Source organism: Lissotriton vulgaris, chromosome 5 (assembly GCF_964263255.1).
Source record: "Lissotriton vulgaris chromosome 5, aLisVul1.2, whole genome shotgun sequence".
NCBI classification, from domain to species: Eukaryota; Metazoa; Chordata; class Amphibia; order Caudata; family Salamandridae; genus Lissotriton; species Lissotriton vulgaris.
Genome location: NC_141693.1, coordinates 1,039,039,010 through 1,039,061,874, shown reverse-complemented (window position 1 = coordinate 1,039,061,874; position 22,865 = coordinate 1,039,039,010). Strand labels below are relative to the sequence as shown.

Below are 22,865 nucleotides of genomic sequence, written 5' to 3'. Positions count from 1 at the left end.
AAATGAAGTACACCATTGTAGGCCGGGCCTAAGAAAAATAATGTGAGGCAGTTGATCAGTAACCCATGGTTGGGCATTTCAAATGCAGTGGAGAGGTATAATTGACTAATGCCTACCAGCTCTCCACATTGCTGCATTGCACTTAGTACCAGTGAGGTATGTCAGCATTTGCAATATATGGCCTGGGATCAGTCTAGCAGGATTCTTCTAGCTGACTATAGCACACTTGTGTGGTCCAGGGATATTCCAGAAGCAAATAAGGCGCTGATATTAATAATCTCTGAAATCAAAGCATGTGCCAGTGCTTGAATGGATGTTCTAGAGCGCCAATTTAAACCCAAGCAAAATTTATCTTACAACTTCTGATATTGTGGGACGGATCAGAAGGGTCAATCCAGAGACAGCTGTCTTAGTGCAGACTTCCTAATTATCCAAAGAGCCTTGGATATTTTTAAATGCTGCTCAACTTCAGGAAGCAGGGCTGAACAAGGTCCTTGTTGGGCAGGAGGCTCAAAAGCTATGCCATTGTTCTCTTTGCCGGGAAATGCATCTCGACCAACATTTTCTTCTCACCCCCGGGGGACGAGCGACGAGGCCCCACTGGGCAGTATTTCAACGTTCACTCGCCCCTTCCTTTCGTCGCAGTCTTTCCCTGCCTATTGTGGCTCATTCCTCTGCTAGTGACGACGGAAAAGCGTCTCGCGGGCTGAAGCACCAGCATGGACCCACTCAGTGCACTAACCTGTAGCCAGCAAGTACCCGGATGCGACGCACAACCGATTTTCTGGGACGATGTAATTGAGGGATACTTTGTTTTTAAAAGTTGAAAAAAACAGCAGCTAAGCTTGCACTTTAAGAGGAGAAAACAAATGCATGCTATTCCAGTAAAAGTTGTAGGGCACTCAGCCTCTCTGTGAAAATGCATTTCTTGTATATAGGACAGTGCCCTGGAAGGAAAGCTTACATTTCAAGTGCTTTACTTAATTTTGCTTTAACCTCATGGGCGCTAGCGGAATTCCGCTCGCACGCTGAGATTTTCAAAACCGCACTTTACGTGACGAGCTGGGCTCGTCATCAGCGTTCGAGGAGGCTACGCCATGACGAGCCCAGCTAGTCATCAGCGTGGAAGGGGTTAACAGCAGTCTGCGTGGCCCCAGAGGGCTCCGGACATGCTGAAATGCTGAGCTCATCATCTCCCCACCCCATCTTTGCATAAATGTTTCACCCCTCCGCTTTTGTTTGATACTTCATACCAGCGCTGCAGCTGCCTCCTCCACTGCTTGCTATTTGAAGACATTAAAAAAAAATATTTTGCAGATTTATTAGCACGAACTCGACCCGAAGGTAATGAAGCGCTTTACATAGCACCAGTTAGGTAACACAAGGACACATTCGTTTTTTGGTCGGCACGGGCAGATTAAGTGATTCGTCCAGAATCACAGGTTGCTGAGCTGACACCGAGGCTCCAACTTCATTCCCTAGCTCCAAAGTCAGCAGCTCTAGCCGCGAGGCCACATCCTCTCCCCTTTGCATTGTAAAAGTTAGGAGAAAAAAAAACTATAATTATGCACTACTATAATTAAGACGTTCACTATTAACGTTTTAACTGTATCAGTGTATACCTATAGATGTATTTTTTCTTAACTTTCATTGGTTCCATGGTCATGACAACATCGCAAGCTGCATGGGGCACAGATCCAGCATTTGCAATGCAATAGGTCTCGCATTTGCGAGAGTTGTAAGCTATCAGCATTGTAAATGACAATGCCTTTGGTTTATCTGTTTTTAAAAAAAACAACACATAAAAAAGGGCATTATCTTTTACAATGCCAATAGCTGAAACCCTTGTTTAATTATCTTGCGGGTAGCACAGTCATGGCAGAGGCAGGATCTCCGATAATTAAAAGGTCCGGGGTAGCTGAGGCGATGAGCACGCCACTCCCGCTTGCACTACTGAGCATGCCACCGCCACTCGCACTACTGAGCACGCCACCGCCACTCGCACTACTGAGCATGCTACTGCCACTCGCACGCTACCGCTACTCGCACTACTGCAGGCTTGCCTCAGTCTCTGAGGTCCACCTAGCCCAACAAGCATTGGCGGCTGCGGACTCGCCATTATGAACCTGCCGCCATGTAGCAGAGGGTTTCAACCAACTGTTGCACCTGGACCAGCTGAAGCGCCTCAGCACCTCCAAGGACCTAGTGAGTACTGCAGTGCTACTTCCCTTCTTGACTGCTTGCTTCTTATGCTGTGAACATGCTGCCTGGGGCTGCCATTTGCTACCCCATAGCCACCTTCCCCAGGTCTGTGTCCCTAACTCACTGGCCATCCTACTCCTCGTGTCTATAATCCTGCCCGCTATTATCCTCGTGTCTGTGTCCCTGGCCGCTAGTATCCTCGTGTTTGAGCTCCTGTTCTCATGTATGTGCCCCTGCCTGCTCCTGTCTGTGCCCCTATCCACTCCTGTCCCTGTAGCCCTGCCCATAAACTCATACCCAGCTGTGCCCTATGTATCTGGCCCTAACCCCATGCCCGCTCCTGTCCTTGTGTCTGTGTCCCTTTAACACTATCTGTACCCCCTAACCACTACTGTCCTCCGTGTTTGCGTCCCTGCCCACTCCTGCACCGGGTGGCTGTAGCCCTGTCAAAAACACTCTACTCACCCCTACCTACTATAGCTGCGCCCTGCCACAACATACAATCTACTACTACCGCGGGCTCTGTATGCCTGTCCCCATCCCGTGCACACTCATGCCCCTTTGTCTCTGCCCCTTTCTCCTCGTGCCCTAGACTCTCTGCCTCAGAATTAGTGTCCGCCTCCTCAGCCTTAGTGCCCACTGCCCATGTGTCAATGCACCCGTACATGCAGCCACTAAACTGCCCCATAAGTGTGCCACCAGTGCGTGCGCCACCTGCTACAGCACCACTGCCCTCACCCTAAACACCAGAGCATATAACCTATACGCGTGCAAGTCCCACGGGATGTGTGTACCACTGGCTGCGGGAACGCTTACTCTACTATCCTCTTGCCCTCAAACGGCCCTACTCGATACTGATGCCACTCTAACCTTATTGCCTAGGTTCTTCTACATTATTGCCCCTAGTCAGCGGCCCTAGTAATTCTCCCTCATACCTCCGGTGGCCCAACCCTTCTTGCCCCGGTGGTTCTGCCCTATTACCCATAATCACCACCCCTACTGCGCCCTCTTCCCTCCACTAACTCTGTCCTTCTTGCATCTGTGATTCTACCCCCTACCTCCAATAACCACACCTAGTAACTACGCCTTCGTAACTCCAGGGATACTGCCCTTTTTGCCCCCGGTGGCCCAACCCTTCTTTCCCCGGTGGTTCTGCCCTATTACCCATAATCACCACCCCTACTGCGCCCTTGTCCCTCCACTAACTCTGTCCTTCTTGCATCTATGATTCTACCCCTTACCTCCAATAACCACACCTAGTAACTACGCCCTCGTAACTCCAGGGATACTGCCCTTTTTGCCCCGGTGGTTCTATCCTATTACCCCCAAACACCGCCCTAGTAACAGCTCCCTCCTGCCTCTCGTCGCTCTGCTTTTCCTGCCTCGGTGATTCTGCTTCATACCCTCAAATACTACCCCTAGTAACCGCACCTTCCTGTCTCCAATCATACTACCAGCGTGTAGTTGTGCAATATGCAATGTACTATTTCTCTGGTATGTGTTCCGGAAGCTGCAGTATTAGTGTAGGTGGTGTGTGCAGGACTGTTTTTCACTGGCAAGTAGTTATTTAATAGGTCTATATGAGAAATGTTTAATTTCTACTGTCCAGGGGTATGGGGGATGTTTGTCGAATTAACTGTGAACTGCTGTAACGAATTGTGAAGGGAGCTTCTATTAGTAACACAATGAAGCCTTTGGCGTATTGACATTCCGATTCTTTTTTTATAATTAAGGACACTCTGACCCACTATTATGTTGTATTTGTTTTTTTGTGTTGTCTCAATAGCTTACATCGTAATCGCATATCTTTTGTTTACAACATACGTACTCCCATTGTTATTTCATCTGTGTGTGCATTTTGTGCCATAGTGGCATACTTGGGCCTTGCATTACTGAAAATTACAGCTATTGGTGTTGCATTATTATTTGCAACGCCAAAAGCTCAAACTTTTACTAATGCAAGACCTATTGCATTGCAAATGCTGGTTAGTATGGTCTTTGTTTCGAATGGCAGCCAGTTGAGTTGTGTGGGAGTGATGTGGCCAAAGAGCCTTTCCCCCGATCTAAATCTAGCCACAGCGTGGAGTGTGGCTTACAATGTGGCTACGTACGTTTTTGTGCGCTAATCATTTCATTGCCATAGTCCAGCTTGTATAGTACTAAGGATTGCACCACCGCCTTTAGGTCTTCAATGGGGATGAAGAGTTTGACTTTTTAAAGGCTTTTCAGCATGTAGAATGGACGTTTTGCAGAGGCACTGATATGGTCTTTCATGCATAGGAGGCTTTCAAGTGTAATCCCGAGGGCTTTAACAGAGTTGGAGATGGACAGTTTGCAGTTTAATTCTGTGAGGTTGTTGAGCCAGCTGTCTGAGAGAGGATTTTTGTTTGGGATGAACGAGGAGTTCAGTGTTGCTGCTGTTGAGGTGGTTGCTGCTCAGCTAGGCTTGAACTGTGAGAAGAGTTATTTAGGTGCTAAATGCCTTTGACTGATGAGATTTTCATGTAGAGTTGGGTGTCATCTGCATATAGATAGTAGGCAATTCTAGCGTGTTTCAGGATCATTGCAAGGGGTTCCATATAGAGGTTGAATAGTGTAGGAGAGAGGATATCCCCGTGGGACTCCTTGAGAGACAAGTGTTGTTTTTGAGCTTGAGCTTGAGCTTGATTAGCTGCAAGCGTTGGCTTAGAAAGGAAGTGAACCACTGAAGAACAGTCCCCTTGATGCTTGCGTGCTGTGAGAGGGAGTTTAGGACGATGTCTTGGTTGACAGTGTCTAATGCGGTTGAGAGGTCTAGGAGGACTAGAAGCAAGGCCTGGTCATCATCCAAAGATCTGTGTAGGTCTAGGATGTCTGTGATGTATGGTATAGCAGTCTCTGTACTGCAGCCTTTCCTGAACCCAGATCGGAAGGTGTCAAGCAGGTTGCATTTTTCGATGTGGTTGTTTAGTTGTTCAAGCACACATCTTTCAAAGCTTTTGGCGAGGAGGGTGAGGTAAGTTATAGGTCTGTTGTTATTTGGTTTGTTCTGGTCGGCATCCATTTTTTTTGATGAGGTGATTGACTTGGCAGAGTTTGAGGGAAGCCGGCATAGAGCCTCTCGATAGGGAGGAGTTGATGATTTTAGTCCAAATAGGAGAGATGATGTGTCTTGAGATTTTCTACCATCGCAGCAGGGTGGGGGGTCAGAAATGTGAGATGCCGGCTTCATGCTGGCAAGTAACTTGAGGACTTCTTAAGTAGTATAGTTACATTTAGACCAGGCTGTATTGTTTTTTAGTTACAGGGGGAGGAGGTTGGTGAGCTATGTTGGAGCGAGAGAGGGAAGCATCTGTTCATTGATGGTATGGCAATGGTTAAACCAGGGGGCTTCTTTCGGGCAGAGTGGGGAGGTGGGTGGCTCAAGAGATAGTTCAGTGTTAGATATTTCAGCATGAATTGTGGCAAACTCTTCACAGCACTTTGAAGAGTTGTTTCTTGAATGTAGGGAGGTTTGCTGTTTGATGTTGAATAGGTGTTTTCATCTGTTCCTAGAACGGTCAAGTTGATCTCTGAAAAATGTGATTTTTCTTTGAAGATGTGTTTTTTGTATTTTTGGTGTTCAGCCCAGAGTATCGAGAGATTGGATTCAGAAGGATATTGTCTCTAGTTTCTTTCAGCTAAACAGAGTTGTCGCCTTTCATTGTTCAGGTCTTTGTTGAATTGCTTGAGTTTCAGGGGGGGTGATTGTTTCCACGAGTTCTGTAATTTCTGTGTTGTAGTTGGCATTTAGGTCCTCTGCAGATGTTAGGTCAGGTTGAGGTAGGATTTGGATACTGAATAATGCTTCTAGCTCCTCTTGGGTGATTTGGTGTATGTTTCTTACCCAGTGCTTGAGGTGGCTGCATTCTTGTCAACAGTGATGGATGGAGTTGAGATCCAAGAGAATTTGATGGTGATCTGACCAGTCGGATGGTTGGACAGAGAGCTGATATAGTGTATTGTAATGCTGGGTGAGATCGTTCATTTCCAAGAGGTTGGAGAGGGTTTGTACTGTGGGGCCTTTGGTGTTGTGCAGGTTTAGGTCTCCTGATGTCAGTTCTGTCTTTTAGGTAGAATTGCGATATAAAATTGTGATTTTTTATTTTTTTTTCTAGAAGGGTTGTAAATAATGTGGAATTTGATGGGGCTGGGTCCATTTTTGGAGAGCAGTACTCGACATTGAAAGATAGGGTATTTGGCAGTGCAGAAAGGAGTTAAACAGAGATCTATATTGTATATAACGGCTACTCGGCTACCCCTGCCACCTTTGTGTCACTGTGAATGATTGAGAAGCCTGCTGGGGAGATGTCGATTAAGTTGATGAATGGTCATTTAGCCAGGTTTCAGTTAGAAAGTAGATATCTGTGGTATTTTTTAGGGAAGTATCAGCTATATTAGTGGCATGCTTGATTGCTGATCAGCAGTTGATTGGCTTGCAGTGGGGCGTGTATGAAGGTCTGTTCTTGTGTCCTAGCTGATTCATAGTATGGGAGACATGACCCTCAGACCTTTAGCGCAGACATTCATGGGGTGTAAGATGCCACTAAATAGGTCAATGTGTGTAAGAGAGACCCTCAGGTTGTGCAGGTAATTGTGGAAACAGTGGAGGTCTGGGGAAAGCGAGCCGGACTCAGCAGTGCGAGAAGTAGCCCAGCAAAATTCCAACTTCATGGCAGCACCACCAGCCTCTAACCCTCAGCCAAAGAGTTTGGTGTATTTACACTATTTTTCCACCTGACACTGAAGGAGTTTGATAACTGTTAGATCATATTTCGGAGGAATATGGTCGGCAGATGTAGGCAGGGGAGCGTTAGTGACATGTTGCTGGACTCCTAGTTTAATTCAAAACATTGCCTCCAAAGACTAAGTTGAAGTTTAGAATTGGGTTTTCTGATCAGAAATGCTCATCAACGCTGCGAGATGAAGATGTTCAAGCATAAATGTAATATCTTCATCCAGAACACATAGGCCATCATCTAATCACAGCAGAGCAGCAGTCTCATTTCTGCACCGGGTATGAGATCACTATGGAGAGGTCAGTAAGGTTTTCTCTTATTACCTCAAGCAGCTGATCCATCAGAAACAGCTCCACTATTTCATACAGATGCAGGCCGCATCATTGAAACATAACAGCCTTTGTACATTATTCCACTACATGTCTATTCCACTACATTGCCTAGCACGCTTCATATTTACTATAAAACATCTGTCATGCACTGCACTCCTCTGGACACCTACTAAAAATGCATTCTAACTCATAAATCAATGCGCATGATACATTACCTACAGTATTTCTAAAATGCTACCTATGACTGCATCTCACAGGGATCACAACCCGCTTCATACTAAACAGCACTGCTACAGGTATAAGCCAGTGTCTAGAGCAGTACTACTAATTCAAACAGACAAAAATGCATCCACATACACACACACACAAGATCACATTTCCCCATTTCTGTTTAAGAGAGATTGCTCCAGCCTTACCCAGATTGTTTGGTATTCTGACCCATCAAGGAACTAGTTAGCGTAGTGCCCTGCTTAAAACGATAGGCTATCTGGTCATTTTTATAAGTGAGGGAGATGTATCCCTCCCTTTTCTTTAGAGAAGAAGTTTTTAAGTGACTGTTTTGCCACAAAAATGTATTGAAAATTATGTCTATCTTTGTCAAGGAGTCTTCAGTTAGGGACATGGGGAGCATGTTAATGAGATAATTAAGGGGGTGATCGTCATTTAAAAAGTTTTTTAAAGCTATCCTCACTCGGGTGTTTAACTTAGTGATAACTCAATTTATTTCACTATCCTTCCTCCATGAGATATTCTAATAGGTCTTGCTCCCATTTCTTTTGCTTGAAATTTCAACCAGGGTAATTTTTAGACACTTGTTGGCACAGTTGGCTAAAAAACTCCTAAATAAGCAAGACAATTGTAAATTTCACAGTCAAGTTAAAATCATAATGAGTGAACATGCCAATTATTAATGTGGTTCCCAATACCTCTCTTTTAATGAAACTAGATCTGAGCCCCCACATAGATACTATATTTACACTACAGGTATGTATAAAACGGTATGGCCACCTGAAACCTTGCAAATTCAGTGCAGGATTGAGAACAAAGGAAAATGACAAACATCTGCATGAATAAGCTAGGCAGAAACAGCAATCACTCAAAGGCAGCTTTCAGGCCTAAACAAAAGTAGGCACAAGAAGCAGAGCACAAATTCAATAGATAAAGAACCAAACTAGGGTCTTGACTGATCTGAAATGTGATGTCTTGCAAGAATAGTAAAGTGGTAATAAATGAGTGAAAAAGTTATTGGAAACAAAACAAAAAAATTTGGACTCCCTGGAAAGCAATGAAACTCTTAACTTTTGAAAGATCCAGAAAACCTTCTGGAAATAAAAGCAAATCCTAAACCATGCATGCCAATGAACTTTTATCAATCTCTTCATAACATTTCAAACATCCAGAATAAACCAAAATACATTTCATATCCCAAAGACAAATCACAGAAAATGTTTCTTAGTTTGAGGAGCTGCAATTCAAAGAGACCGCTAGTGAATAGTTTGCTATTCTTACTGTGAGTTGAATCTTCTTGAAATAGTAATTAATCTCCGATTGCACTGTGGATGATGGCAAAGTAAAGAGGTACTGCATAGAAGACTCCCTTCTGGTCATGATATACAGTCCTTTACGCGCACTTTTAAAAAAACAAAAGCAAAAACCAGGACACCATAAATCCACTCTACATGCTTCACAAATGTTATTGAGTGCACTCAAAAATCTTTATTGAAGCGATTTTTATAATTTTTGCAGCAGTAAAGTGCTTATCCTACACACTCCAATTTACAAACTGACGTTTGACAGCATTTTGGCTGATGTGTCTTTGAAAATGTATTAATTATTAAGGTCATTAATCCTTGGAAATAAGGAAATGTAAAAGTGCAGCTCCCAAAATGCGAAATTCAATGATGAGAGAATCCAGAATTTCAAAATGACTGTCTGAAGCTGCATCTGTCTGCTTCTTTGATGCTGCTTTTGTCTCTGATTTGCAAATAGATCCTCATTCTTCTTTTCTTAAAGTCAATTGGATGTTCGTCCTAATATCACTGTTGTTCCACAAACTCTAAAACCAGTAAAGCTAGAAGTCAGACTAAACCGAAATAGATACCTACATGTGTTTTAAAACACTTTATTTGTTCTGCTTCAAATGAAGTGTTCCTGCCCAAATACTAACTTTGTTTCAGATGTTGACCGCTTGACCATCAATCTACCTGGCAATGTTGACATTTATACCAAAACCTCTTCTTTCTGTTTCTACACATTGATAGTCTTTTCAATAAAGAGCTAGATCTGTTTCACCCTCATTGCGTCCCTCTTGCTGACCTGCCTAACTTGTTTGGAAATGAAGACCCTATACGGAGTCAAGATAGTTTTGGAGGTAAAAGATCCTTCAATGTCACTTCTGTGTTTGATGCCTACGACCCATTCAGGCTTTCTGTCTGTACTTTCTTTTATATGCTGGCATTGTGTTTGACCACACATCTGCCCCAAGTCTTGTAAGCTGTTAGCTACAATTTAACATCTGCTTGGTGCTGCATACTAGTTACATTTGTGCCATTGAAAACCCATGGATAGATTACGTACCATACTGGAAATTATAGCTTCTAGAAACCCTTAGTAGACATTTATTACATTTTTGTTGGTAGTCTTGCAAAAGTATTCAGTCTGTTCAAGAAGCCTAGTCCCCATTGGGTCTTAATGTTGAGCACCATAATAATGTACCACTTTTGGAGCTAGTGTGCAAATGTGAATTTCTGGTATTCATTCATGAAAAGTAATTTTTAGGTCTGAGGTCAGCCAAGACATTTTGATTTTTTAGAAAAACTACGTATACAATATACTCACTTGTAGGTGCTTTCAGCCATCCCTCTTCATCCATTGGTCTGTTGTGTGATTCACAATGATCCAACCCTCTTTAGCTGTTGACTCATTTCATGGTAATGACTGCATTCTGCTGTTTCACAAGGAGCACGTCTGTTCACTAGGCAGTTCCTTCGATGCCTTGGACTACAGAATATGCTTTTTTACAACCAAAACATTATTTTTGCTTTTGGCCAATTTTTTATTTTAGTGCGGGCCCATTTGCTTCTCCAACAATGAAGTTCTAAAAAAGCACAGCAAAACAAGCGCTGGCAATGGCTATCAACAAAACACCAGATCTTCTGGCTTTGCCAATGCTGGTTTACTGTATTTGTCCTGCAAGATTAATACTGCTAAAACATGTCCATCAACTAACTTGCATTTCACTATTTTTTAGGTCTTGCCTCACGTTGCAGCGCTGCACGCTCGCGCTGCTCGCTCTGTGGGGGCTTCTTGTAATCAATACACTTTTTCAGAAGTGGTGTTTCGACTCTACCCGTTATTTTGATTGGTTAGCGTCATTCGTTATGGTAAACGGTATGTCTTGATTGTAACTGACAAATGCAAAAACAACAATTGATGGACAGAATGCAGAACAATGCCATACATTCACCCCAGTACAGAGATCTGGGCCTAAATCCATCATATGTTTCTCACCATGCCATTCCAGTTGAGTATTTTGTTACATTTACCCAATAGTTATTGTTATGACACAGCGCTCTGTTATTATTATTCTTTTTTTTTTACTGAGGCCAGGGGGGTCTTCCTTGCACGCTGCAAATTCAGCCTTTTTTTTTATTGTTGCTTGCACGCTCGTAATGACTGCTCGAGGAGCCTCTCCTCGCTTCAGCCCCCTGCCTCGGAGCACAGGTCCTCTCGGGGAGCCTCTCCTCGCTTCAGCCCCCCACCTTGGAGCACACAACTTGTTAATTATTTGGCACGGTTCATATGTTATGTGCTACTTTCCCCAATTCGCAGGCGCACCAACCAGTTTAATTTATTAGCCCTCTGGCCCTTGTTCACAGTGTCCCACTCAATTCCGGCTGGAACAGACATGCTACTCTCATTTTTCATTGACCGCTTGTTGCGTCTGTCTGGTGAATGTCTGCCACCCCTCCCTTGTTATACTTTTGTGATGCACACTAATTCAGTGCGTGAGTCTGCAGGTTCTCGCTCTTACCCTCCCGCTGACCATTCTATTTTGCCAACCCTCTGCCTGTTCTGTTTAGCCAACCCTCCACTCTCTTCCCGTTGTCAATTCTGTTTTGCCAACCCTACTCCCTCCTCCTGCTGTCCGTTCACTTTACCACCATCAGCCCTCCTACAGCGGTATGTTCTGTTTAACACCCTCCTCCCGCTCGCAGGTGCACCAACTCCAGTTTAATTTATTAGCGTTCTGGCTCTTGTTGACAGCGTCACACTCGATTCCGGATGGAACAGACATGGTACTTTCCTTTATCCTTGGTAGCTCGTTGCGTCGGTCTGGTTTAAGTCTTCCAGTGCACGCCTACACAGTAAAAACATTTAATCTAATAATGCAGTGTGTTTATAGAGGTAAAAGATACGTTTTAAACATGTTTACTATGTTTATCAGTAAATGAGGAGCGACTTTATGATAGAAACACATCCATGGTTAAGTATGCATTTGTGTAATTGCTTATATAAAATACAAAATCCCTCACAAAATGATATCCTGACTTTTAGAAATTGCCCCTTTGCTTTGGGTCTACAAAAACGAGTTCCATGATAGCTGCTGTTTGTTCCAGTCTCTTTCCGTACCAGCATGAGCAGATCGACGAGGAACATAGCAAAGTGAGCATGGGGCAAACCGAGGGCCAGCACCTCATTGGTGCATTAAATTTACAATAAAGGCAGAAAGGGAGAGGCGGTTCAAGACCGAACCTGCGTGCCAGGGTGAGGAGTTCAGTAGCTTTTGTTATGAGCCATTCTATAGTCAAGCAGAATGTCAACTGAGACGGTTTCCTACATTAATTAAGTGTTCAAAACACTGTTATGACCAGCATTTGCAATGCAATAGGTCTCACATTTACGCGAGTTTGAGCTATTGGCATTGTAAATTACAATGCCTTTTATGTTTTTAGTTTTTAAAACCTAAATAAAAGGCATTGTCATTTACAAGGCCAATAGCTCAAACTTGCGTAAATGTGAGACCTATTGCATTGCAAATGCTTGTCATTAATATGCCTTCCTCCTTTGCACAATAGGCATTATTACCCAGACCTTTTGAGACCGTTTGAGGTAACATGTCTCTTTACTTGATTTTTCTCTTATGGTATTGGTCTTTGAATTCCTTAGGTTGGAAAGTGCAGTTAGGTAATAATGAAGACTTTAGGGCCCCAGGAGAGCTCTTTGTGGATTGTATCCTGCTAAAGAAAAGACTATCTTTGAGCAACACCTTAACACGTATGTCATGCATAAAATACTTTTTCTGTCTGGCCAAGTGTTCTCTTCTGTCTTTTCTTTTTCTCTTAGTTAATTAAAAACCAGTCTTAACCTCTACCTTTGCATGACAATTTCCCCGTTCAGAGAGCTTTATGAAGACTTGTGCATGTTTTTGGGTGTTCGTACCCTTGCATTATGTCAAAAGTAAATTTGTATTCAGTTTAAAACTTCTCAAATTAAAATGAATCACTCCGTACCTCCTGAGACGACTCTTAGCTGACTACTTCTTAAGGAAAACGGCCAATCTGTGTTGGCTGATGAAGTAAATTACTTTGTCAGCCCAATTTTTATAGCTTAGTTTGTCATATCTGCAACCCTCCGTGCTTAATTCTCAAATGTGCATAATTTATGGAAATTGGTTAACTGAGTGGGGATTGTGAGAGATGATTAACATTATGAATTTAAAAAGTCTACTTTTGCCTTGCAATGATTTAGAGGAAGAGGGAACAGTATGCTAATGGTGTGTGGTTCCAAAGAAGAAACCTATGCCTAAGAAATATTACAACTGGCAACTAAAATTTCCAATTATTAATTTACCTGATAGATTTTGTTAACCATATAAATGCTTTTGCAGTGGACCATTCCTGAGAAACTGAGATTAGAATCTTAATATGATTTATCTGCTAAATTATTAGGGAAAGATAAGTTTGATTGGTTGATGTTTGGACTGAGAATAAGAAATAGTCAAACTTTTGTCGAGTGTTAAGGGTTGTTCAAGCCTTTATTCCTTGATCTGAGTCCTACTGTTATTGCAGTAAGGTGCCTGCATCTGAGCTGAAGTAGAAGCACTGTACACATTAGTGTGATGCTAATCACTTTGTAGGCTCGCTCCTCTCTGAGCAAGTCAATGTCGATAACATACCCAAGTGCTCTAGATGCCAGTGTCTCTTAACCTGTTGTCCGTGGACCCCAGGGGGTTCGCGAAGCCTACTTGGGTGTTCCCGGAAAGAGCAAGCAAATTAAATAATAGATTAATAAATAATGTATAAATGAAGAAGCAACATGTACAATTGAAAAGGTGAAGGAACTTGAAATTAGCAGTCAAAAATTAAGTTCCTAATCTCAAATTGATTTTGGTGAGCACTGCAAGGGAATCAGACTGAATATAGTATGGATGAAGAGTTGCCTGCATTGAATTTTGGAAAAGATCCAAACTTCCCATTAAAATTTGGATTTCAAAAAAATACATATTTTGTGTGAATTAAATAAAAATGATCATCATTTGTGTATTTGTTTGATAAATGCGTGTTTCTGTATTGTTTTGCAGTTCCACTTCTCATAAATGCTTAGGCCGAGGTCACTGGCCTACTATTATCTATTCAGTGGGTTCCCTGGATTTCAATATTTATTCATTGGGGGATCCCCAGATTAATCAAGTCCACAGAAGTCAAAAGTTTAAAAAACTGTGGCCTAACTTTTTTATCTGAAGAATTGTAGTTTTTTTCTAGGTAGTCTGCGATATAATACCTAATCACAGGCAGAAGATGATGCTAGGCTACCATCCCTGGGTATTAACCCAATGTGTTTCTGCACTTCTGGTCTCTGCTACTATTTTGGCATTTCACGTTTGCAATCTATCTTTGAAGAAGTGTATGGATTACGATAATGTTGACCAACTCTGTTGATTTTCCTAGGTGTCAAACTTTCTTTCTGCATCATAGTTTCCAGAAAATCTGTTGCTTCGAACAAAACTAAATCTCTCTGAATAGGGGTTAGTAAAATAAATAACCGGTAACATTAGTTCATGTGATTCTATAGTCAATCTTGTCTTTTTAATATAGTGGAAGAATGACCCGGCTGTGCTCATAAGTCATGTAGCTATATACTTCAGTTTACCACTGAGTCAGATATTGTAATAGTCCATGGTGAAATCCTATTTTTGGTTGTACAAATATTTGGAAAATCTATATAAAAGAAAATAATTTATACAAATAAGGTAGACCTTTTCTCTGCAGTCTACCGTTACTAAAAGTTTATGAAAGTTTGAATATGAAACTTTTTTTTTATTGAGAATGGATTGATCACCTCAGTGCTGTATAGCTTTGTTGCACAGCATGAACCTTAATAACATAATTCACCATTATCCTTGTTCATTACAATGGAAACCGTTTTCGGTAACTACTATATTCAATCTTCTTTCCATACAGATCATAGTTAAAGCTTTTCCACTAGAGCAGAGGTAGATCGCTGTGGTTTGTGTAGATGACAGTGAGTAGGGTTTCATTTCTACTAACTTTTTATTAGCATGACTTTTTTTTGTATTATCCATAGGCTTGAATATTTCGTAAGATGCAACTTACATCTAGATTCCCCATCTAGATTGCAGGTTTCCGAGTTATCAACCTACACTATGGAGAGTTTTTTTGCTGCTGCTAATGTTATCACATGTAATAAACAGTGTTCAAGTTTCAAAATCCTTGAAAAAGCTCATTGAAACTTCATCTTTTGTTTTTCAGATTGGCTGTTTGTAGTTCTCGTGGTTCTTGCTGGGTTTTTAGTCTTCCTACTCATTAGTATCTGTTGGTGCCAGTGTTGTCCACATACTTGCTGCTGTTACGTTCGTTGTCCATGTTGCCCAGAAAAATGTTGCTGTCCTCGAGCATGTAAGTTTTCCAGATAAAAATTTGACATGTTAAAATTATAAGCTCTGGAACCAAGGTCATAATTTAGCATTCGCCAACTTCTGAAACACAATGCTTACTCATGAATTTTGCCTTGAAGCAAAAAAAATCTGGGGCTAAAAAATCTTTTGCTAGAGGAAGTAGATGGGGCACGTTTGACAGAGCTGCCGACTTGGGAGCTGGGAATTTGGGTTCAGGTCTAGGTGTCGGCTCAGCATCCTGCGATTCTGAGCAGATCACTTTTCTCCCCCTGCCCATGGACAGCGCCTGGATACCCTCACGGGTGATAATCTGCACTATATAAATCCATGCATTTTATAAATTGATGTATTTATGGGCTTCTCTGTATATGCATGAGTGTTAAATGCCTTTGTTATATTAATGGTGTTGTGAAGAAATGCACACAATTGCTTAAGAACATCATTGAATGTGTTTATTACACCACTGAAATCTGCTGAGATTTGTACATATACTTTCTTTTATCACTGGGACATCGGAGCAGTTGTCCTCATTGGTTAAAAATGAGTGATTGCCACACTTGGCAAATTATGGAGGTTTCCTTCCGACGTTCTGCTATCCTTGCTCTGGTAATGACGTGTATGTCTCATTTCATACTGTTCTGCTGTGTCTCAAGCCCTTTAGCTACATTTCCTATCTTCAAACTGTGGTTCTTTTTGCATTGTCTGCAACCTTTTGAATACTCTCTTTTTCTGACGTGTCTTTCTGTTCTTATCTACTTGTTTCTCCCAACCTCTCAAACCAAATTCGAAGGGTATCGCCGTAGTGCATATTGGTTACAAAATACCCATCCTTGCCCTACCATCCCTACTCACCTCCACTGCCCAGCACACATTCACAACTTTACCCAAGAATCACCTGAGCACAACTGACACGACTACATAATGACTTTTCCTAATTTTGTACAATAAGGTAAGAAAGTTATAGGCACCAATGCACAGCTCTCTCAATGGTTGGGCAATCCTCAGATTGGCAAGTATATAAATAGTTGAGGTGTGTGTATGTTAGTTTGCTTTGGATTTACGCATAACATTCTCCTTCAACTTAGATAAATAAATGTAGACCTACCAAATTTACATTACATTCTTAATTTGGTGACTATTGGTTCTGGACTTGTAGCTTTTTTTTTTAACTTGGGTTTTCAAAAATGCTCTTTCCAATCTTAATTTAGAAGTCACCTTTTACATTTTTTCTGAAAAGAAATGCACCCAATTATAACAGTTTCCCATGTTGCGATGGGAAAGTAATGCAGTGCCATTTTTGGTTGGCAAATATGTTCCAGTGATATTGAAGTAAGAGTGAAGAGTATCTTCCAGGTCATGCTAACCCTATAAGCCAGTGCGTTCAGCTATGGAGTCCTGCTTCACTTTTTAGTGTTTTAAAGCTGAATGTAAATCTTAAAGGACACCATTACCTAATGACACTTTGTAGGTTTGTGCGACATGTAAGATTAGTGTGAGATTTTTTTATACACGTATTTCAATGCTAGACTCCGATAGCTCATCAAATTAATTAGTCACAGAGAACTTATATGTTGCTGCATTTTACAGATCTAAACCCCAGGAGGGCTGGCATAATGGTTGATGCACATACCTATTCTAAGGGAAAAACAGGAGTAAACCCGTATGGTTCTAAAGCACACCTCTAAGTAGGGGAATAGTTGCACCAGTTATGTACAGCACTACAAAGGGCGACTGCTAGCAAGCACTATATAAAATATAATTTTCAGCAATTGTCAGACATAGACATATTGAGTCATTTCTAATTAATCTCCGCTTTCACTGTTCAATTGAGTTTCCTTTTTTAACCCCTTCCACGCTGATGACGAGCCTGGCTCGTCATGGCGTAGCCTCCTCGCACGCTGATGACGAGCCCAGCTCGTCACGTAAAGTGCGATTTAAAAAAAACTCAGCACAGGAGCGGAATTGCGCTAGCGCGCATGCGGTTGAAGAGAAACTTACAAACTGAGTTCTGTATGGGGTGTATTGATTTGTTACCGTTATGGGTTCATGACCCTTCTTCTTTGGGGTGTTTGGAAGGAAAAAGGTGAGCCGAAGTAGACGGCCTGGACAGTAGGTAAAGAAGTAAATTCAAATTTAAATGTAATACTAATGCTGCTTTATGGCTCAATTATACTTACAAAATGTGCTTTTGCATTTCTGTTTGTAGTGTATGAGGCAGGAAAGGCTGCCACCTCCGGAGTACCCAGTATTTATGCTCCTAGCGTATATGCTCCTTCCGTTTATTCCCATCCAAGCCAGGTCAAGATGGCACCGCCACTAATTCCAATGGGTCCTGTACAGTCTGTTTACAATGGATATACTGTTGACTATGATGCAGCGAGCTCTGGTAAGTAAAAATTAAGGACAAACTACCCATTGTGTATGGAATATGAAGTTGTTTGGCAAGTGCTGTGTTAACGTTGAGATGTGGAAATGATACATGGTAAGGAGAATCTCCGAAGATGAAATAAATGAATGGAGTAACCCCTAAATTGGTGTATATATTCAAGGAGCTTTGCTTTTTTGTTAACTAGAATCTAGACTTAAGTTTTTAAAATGTTAAATATTTTGGAGTAATTGTAATATTCTATAGCAGTAGATAATGAGGTGCTTGGTTAGAGATTGTTCAAGAAATATCTTTCAGAAGATATTACATTTGCAAAACACTGAAGAAGTTAATCCAAGGAAGAGTTATGAAATGATAAAAACTGTAGCCGCAATCTTCCTTGTATTATTCTTGTGTACTGTTGCCCATTTCTTTAAAGCAGTGTGCGTGTTGATTAAGAACTGTGACATTAAAGATCAACAATTGCCACAGAGGATGTGCAGGGGATCACTCTGGTAGCAGGTACCTATTGGTTTCTTCTTTCCCTAAAGCTGCAGACTAGTGTTTGTATATTATCTTTTTCAGAGGATGTGTATATTTCCTGTGGTGTGATCGGTTTAGATTTGTATAAAACCACTTAACAATAGTCTGCAAAGGACTAGAGCCACAAATCCTCCAGGATGAGGAAGTATCCTTACTGTCTGCAAAACTATGGCTGGCTTGGGCTTCCAAAACCATGCATGATTAAATAAACGTGACTGTAGTATCCGAAAAAGTATGTTCTTTCCAAGATTTATTTTGCCAGCTTCCGTTAGAGGAAAAGAGTGCTGTCTCTTAACGTGAAGCCCTTCTACAAGACTTGCTCCCCAGTAGATTCTACATGGGTTAAAACCAGTCCTTGAAAGCAACTCCAGTATCCTGGCATCTTGGTGTATCTCGTTTTAAGAGTCTGGGGACACTAAGCACAGAAAATTTAAGGATAGAGAGGTGGAGGAATTAAATGACTAAGAGGATAAAATAATAATGTTTATATCTGAATGAGATACATGTTGCCGAGCTAAATAAAGCCTATGCTTAATTAAGGTTAAATGATCAAAACTAAAGTGTGGTCCATAATGAAATATTGATTATTACTTGTGAACTTCGAAAATTCTACCTGTATCTGGGATCTCAGAACATTTCTTTCCAAGGAGAAATATTTCCTATCAAAAGGCAAAATTAGGTTTCAGACGCTGTTTTTGCCTTAACTGGACATGGGTAGGTGCTGGTTTGCTTTCATAAATTTTTTTCCCTGAATGTACATTGCAGTATTATACTTTTCACCTCTGCAAAACTACTGTGATGTGAACAAAGTGTGTTTGTAGGTCACACTTATTCCTGTTTCCATGACTATTCCATCTTTATGGGTAATATTTGCTAGGATGGTAATATAAGCCCCTTAAAGACTCAGCCGGTTCACTCATTTGCTAAGCTGGTCTTGCTGAAGAAAATGCACAGGTGCTGCGTCTTCAGGTCCCCACCAGGCAGCAAGACCAGGAATATTCATAACCTCCCCTCATACTTGGAGACCTACACCCATATCTCTGAGGGTTCCATACATCTGAGTTTAATCACTGTTCCTGGTTAATCCTGAATATTGAGGGCTTTGATGTGAAAAGCCTTACATTTGACCTGCTCCACATCAAAGTATGTTGATGACCTTGCCTTTGAGGTATTCACCAAACACTGCTTTAGTAGTGTGGAATTCCTAGAGCCAGACGCCCAACACATATTGTTTGGGGTCAAGGACAACAAGTGTTCATGTTTATTTTGTCCTTTGGACAAGTAGGCTCAACCTCCTGCAGCACAAACGTTTTGGCTGCCAGATTACAGTACCTTATTATGGATCAGGGAATGGCATTGTCTGCAGTTCAGGTAATTTTTGTGTCCATATGTTAATGCTGTTGGAACTTGTATTTATGGTTCATTAATACAAAGCCTTTATTATTAGGGTTAGCACTCTAAAGAAATGTACGTTCAGACTGCACTACTGACAGTGGTTCCAGTAAATAAATGTGTACACCCGTTTGGAAAGTTTAATAATATGAGGCTACATATAATGCTCACATGAGGCCCTCTGATTAGATGCAAATATCTGCAGAAGCTTGAAAGCAAGTCTGATGATTCTTTGCTTTCAAAATGAAATGTTAAAAAAAATGCAACTGGGAAAAACATGTTTTGCTAAACTACTGTGAAATTTTTGGTACCATTTCTTTAAAGCATCATTTAGTAAAATGTGTTGATACATGCTAGTATTTCCAAAAATATTCTTAATGGAAAATCAGTGCAACCAGTTTCAATAAGATTATGGGAATATGAAAATAAACAAGCACTTGCAAAGCCAATAGGTTTGACATTGTGGTCCGCCTTTTAGTTTTTGTCAATACGTGTCTTGTTTTGACTTGATTAATGTTGTAGGAGCTGCCATTCCCTCACCATTATAACAAACAGCTAAATTATTTTTGATGTCAAAATGCATCCATTGCCGCAGTAGCCCCAGGTACTTTACAAAACTACTTTGTGTGCAGATAATCTCCTTGAGTAAGAGCGAAATGCAGTCGCTCTCAGTGAAGCCAGGCACCAGATAAATAAAGAGATAGAATGTTAATAAAACCAAAATGTCTGTTAACATCAGACCTAACTAGGGACCCAATTCTTAAAAGAAGTCACAAAAGGCCCCCTGGTATGTGTTGTTGCATTAGTGCAGATTTACAGCTTTCATGAATTTTCTAAACTTTGCAGAAGTAGGCCAGGAAATGGTCCTCTAGAAAATATCAGTGAACTACATTTTAGTACGAGCAAATTTGCATATGTAGATTTGCTCATGCGAAAATCTGCTGAGCGTTTACAAATTCACCTTTCTTACAGTTTCTTTTTTCACAACCCTGGAATAAGTTTTACTTCAGCCCTTGTCACAAGTAAATTTCCAACCTTTTTCAATATGAGAAAAAATTAGAGAAGAGCTCGTGAAAACCTCTAAAATATACAAGTTAGTTGGTTTGTCGAGACTCAAAAGGGCTGTCCAACCCTGAACTGTTGCTTACCACTACCTGCCTAATATGTAGATTTTCGGGAAGGTAGCAAAATCAGTGAATTGTTAATAGTTCCACCCTATTATAGCACATATTGAGAGCGGCTATTATCTGAGTTCTTTAAGGAGATTGCTGCCAAAACTTTTCACCACACTACATGGCACCAAAGGGACAAGTAGATTTGTTTACAGGACGAGTAGATTTATGAAGCAACCTGTCCCATTGACAAGTAGATATTTTATCAAATTCCACACCCTGGCTGCTTACTCTATCCAGGAACCCAGGATAAGCTACCATCTAAGCAGTTATGACAAATTCTATTTGTCAAGGCTGGGCCCTTCTGCATGAGAGGACCAACAAGGTAGATAGACGACTTGTGGCAGATAAAGAGGCCAGAGAGTTGGAGATTGATCATCCTATAGATACATTTTCTTCCAGGTTTAGGGGGACTCCCTCCAGGGTGAATTGCCTGCACAGGCCTGCTATGCCATTGAAGGAGCAGTACTCCAAGAAAGAGATGCAGTTATCATCCCGCACTTAAGTTGAAGCAAGTATTCGCTAACCTGTATGTACTCTTTCCCTTCAAGGCTATTGATTATCTAATGGCCTTCAATGAAGTGACTGCCAGGAAGCTTAGTTTAAAGGCAGTGTTTTTTTAGCATGCATCCTTTACATATGAAACTCCTAGCCTCTTGCTCCTTCAGGGCCTTTACCATTAGTTCTGGTCCTTAAGGACACCCAGTGGGAAGGTATTTGTTACACTATTCTCAGTGAAATCTTGTAAACCAAGGCAGGAAAAAGAAATCCAGCCCCCCTTATTGATGGCCATTAACCTAAAGCAACCCACTTCCTGGTGCAGTGTTTGTTTTGGTGGTCAGGAAGCAGTACCCTTCCTCTATATTTCCTAGTCTACTGGAAAAGAAGAGTAATGTAAGGGACACTGGGAAAGAAACGTTGTGGCACTACCCTTTATAAACCAGCATGACTGGCTCATATCTGCTTTTCTGGAAATTTTGAAAGGACTTCTGCCATTAAGTTTAATGCTCGCTGTGAGGTCCACAGACTATTGGCCTTGAGAAAAAGGAATTCAACACTTCTCATTATGAAAGCTTGAGAAGAGATGTTCTTCTTTTTTTTTTTTTTTTTTTTTTTTTTTTTTTTTTCGTGGACTCAAAAACCTTACTGCCAAACATTGCATCAAAATCATGAGTTTGGGAACCAGTGGAAAAACAATCACTTTAGATTGAGAAAACATCTCACCATCTTTCAAGTGGCAGAACATATTGTAAGATAAATAGGTGTTCAACATTATACACTATGGCCCGAGATTCAGAAAGGGTTTGCTACCCGTTTTCACTGTGGAAACCACCAGGCCCGTCTTGTACCAAGTAGTTGAGGATGTAACCATTGTTCTAAAAGTAAGTGACAGCGGCAGTTATACATTTAAAAGCAGCAAAGGCATGTATTTATGCCATTTCCCATTAAGAAAGGCACCCAAAAAGACAGGTGGCCAGGACCTAGCTGTTTCTTCAAACCCATGAACATGGGATACAGTAGCAGTTGATATTTCTTACCTTGCACAAAATCTATACTGATTTACATCAGGTACACTGGATCTGAATATTTGACCACCAAGATGCATATTTTCAAGTCTCCATTGTGATAAGGAAACAGCAATCGGAGTCCATGTTCAACAAATACAAAGTACTTCCTTTTGTAAAGGCCATACCCCGTATATTCTTTTTAATGCATGGCAATAGTAACATCATACCTTTTAGGTAGGGAAGATATTAATTTACTCTTCTGGGGATGAGGAATCTCAAAGGCAATTTACCAGATGACGAGAAGGATTATTATTTGCCCCTTGATACACTGCACAATAGTTTCTTGACCGGCACAGCAACATTTCTTCCCCACACATTACAGAGGAAAGAGGGCTATTTTGACCCAAGGAACACAAAAATATCTGGTTTTGTACCATACCTCAGAAACATCATTCACTTCAGACAAACCCTCATCCTAGTTCCAAAGAGATCTCATCTCTGCTTTGATAATTTTCTACATTTTCATGGTTCATCATGCATAACTACTTACGTAGCCCTACAGAATTGCCTTCAAGACGAGTGTCTTCAGAAATCTAGAATGTAAGCAGATAGTTATAAATTTCCTTGTGTTCATCACAATCTGTCTCTCTCTGATCTGTCTGTCTCTCTGTCTCTT

At 41.2% G+C, this 22,865-nt stretch overlaps 1 protein-coding gene across 2 annotated transcripts in view; it reads left to right on the top strand.

Annotated features, from left to right (window-relative positions):
* Positions 1–22,865, top strand: part of LOC147711957 (lipolysis-stimulated lipoprotein receptor-like) — a 264,280-nt gene that overhangs the window by 112,649 nt on the left and 128,766 nt on the right. For both annotated transcript variants that reach the window (XM_086922671.1, XM_086922670.1), the window contains 2 exons: positions 15,064–15,210; positions 17,416–17,595. In XM_086922671.1, the coding sequence (XP_086778797.1) occupies positions 15,064–15,210; positions 17,416–17,595 (327 nt within the window). The remainder of the gene's footprint in view (positions 1–15,063; positions 15,211–17,415; positions 17,596–22,865) is intronic.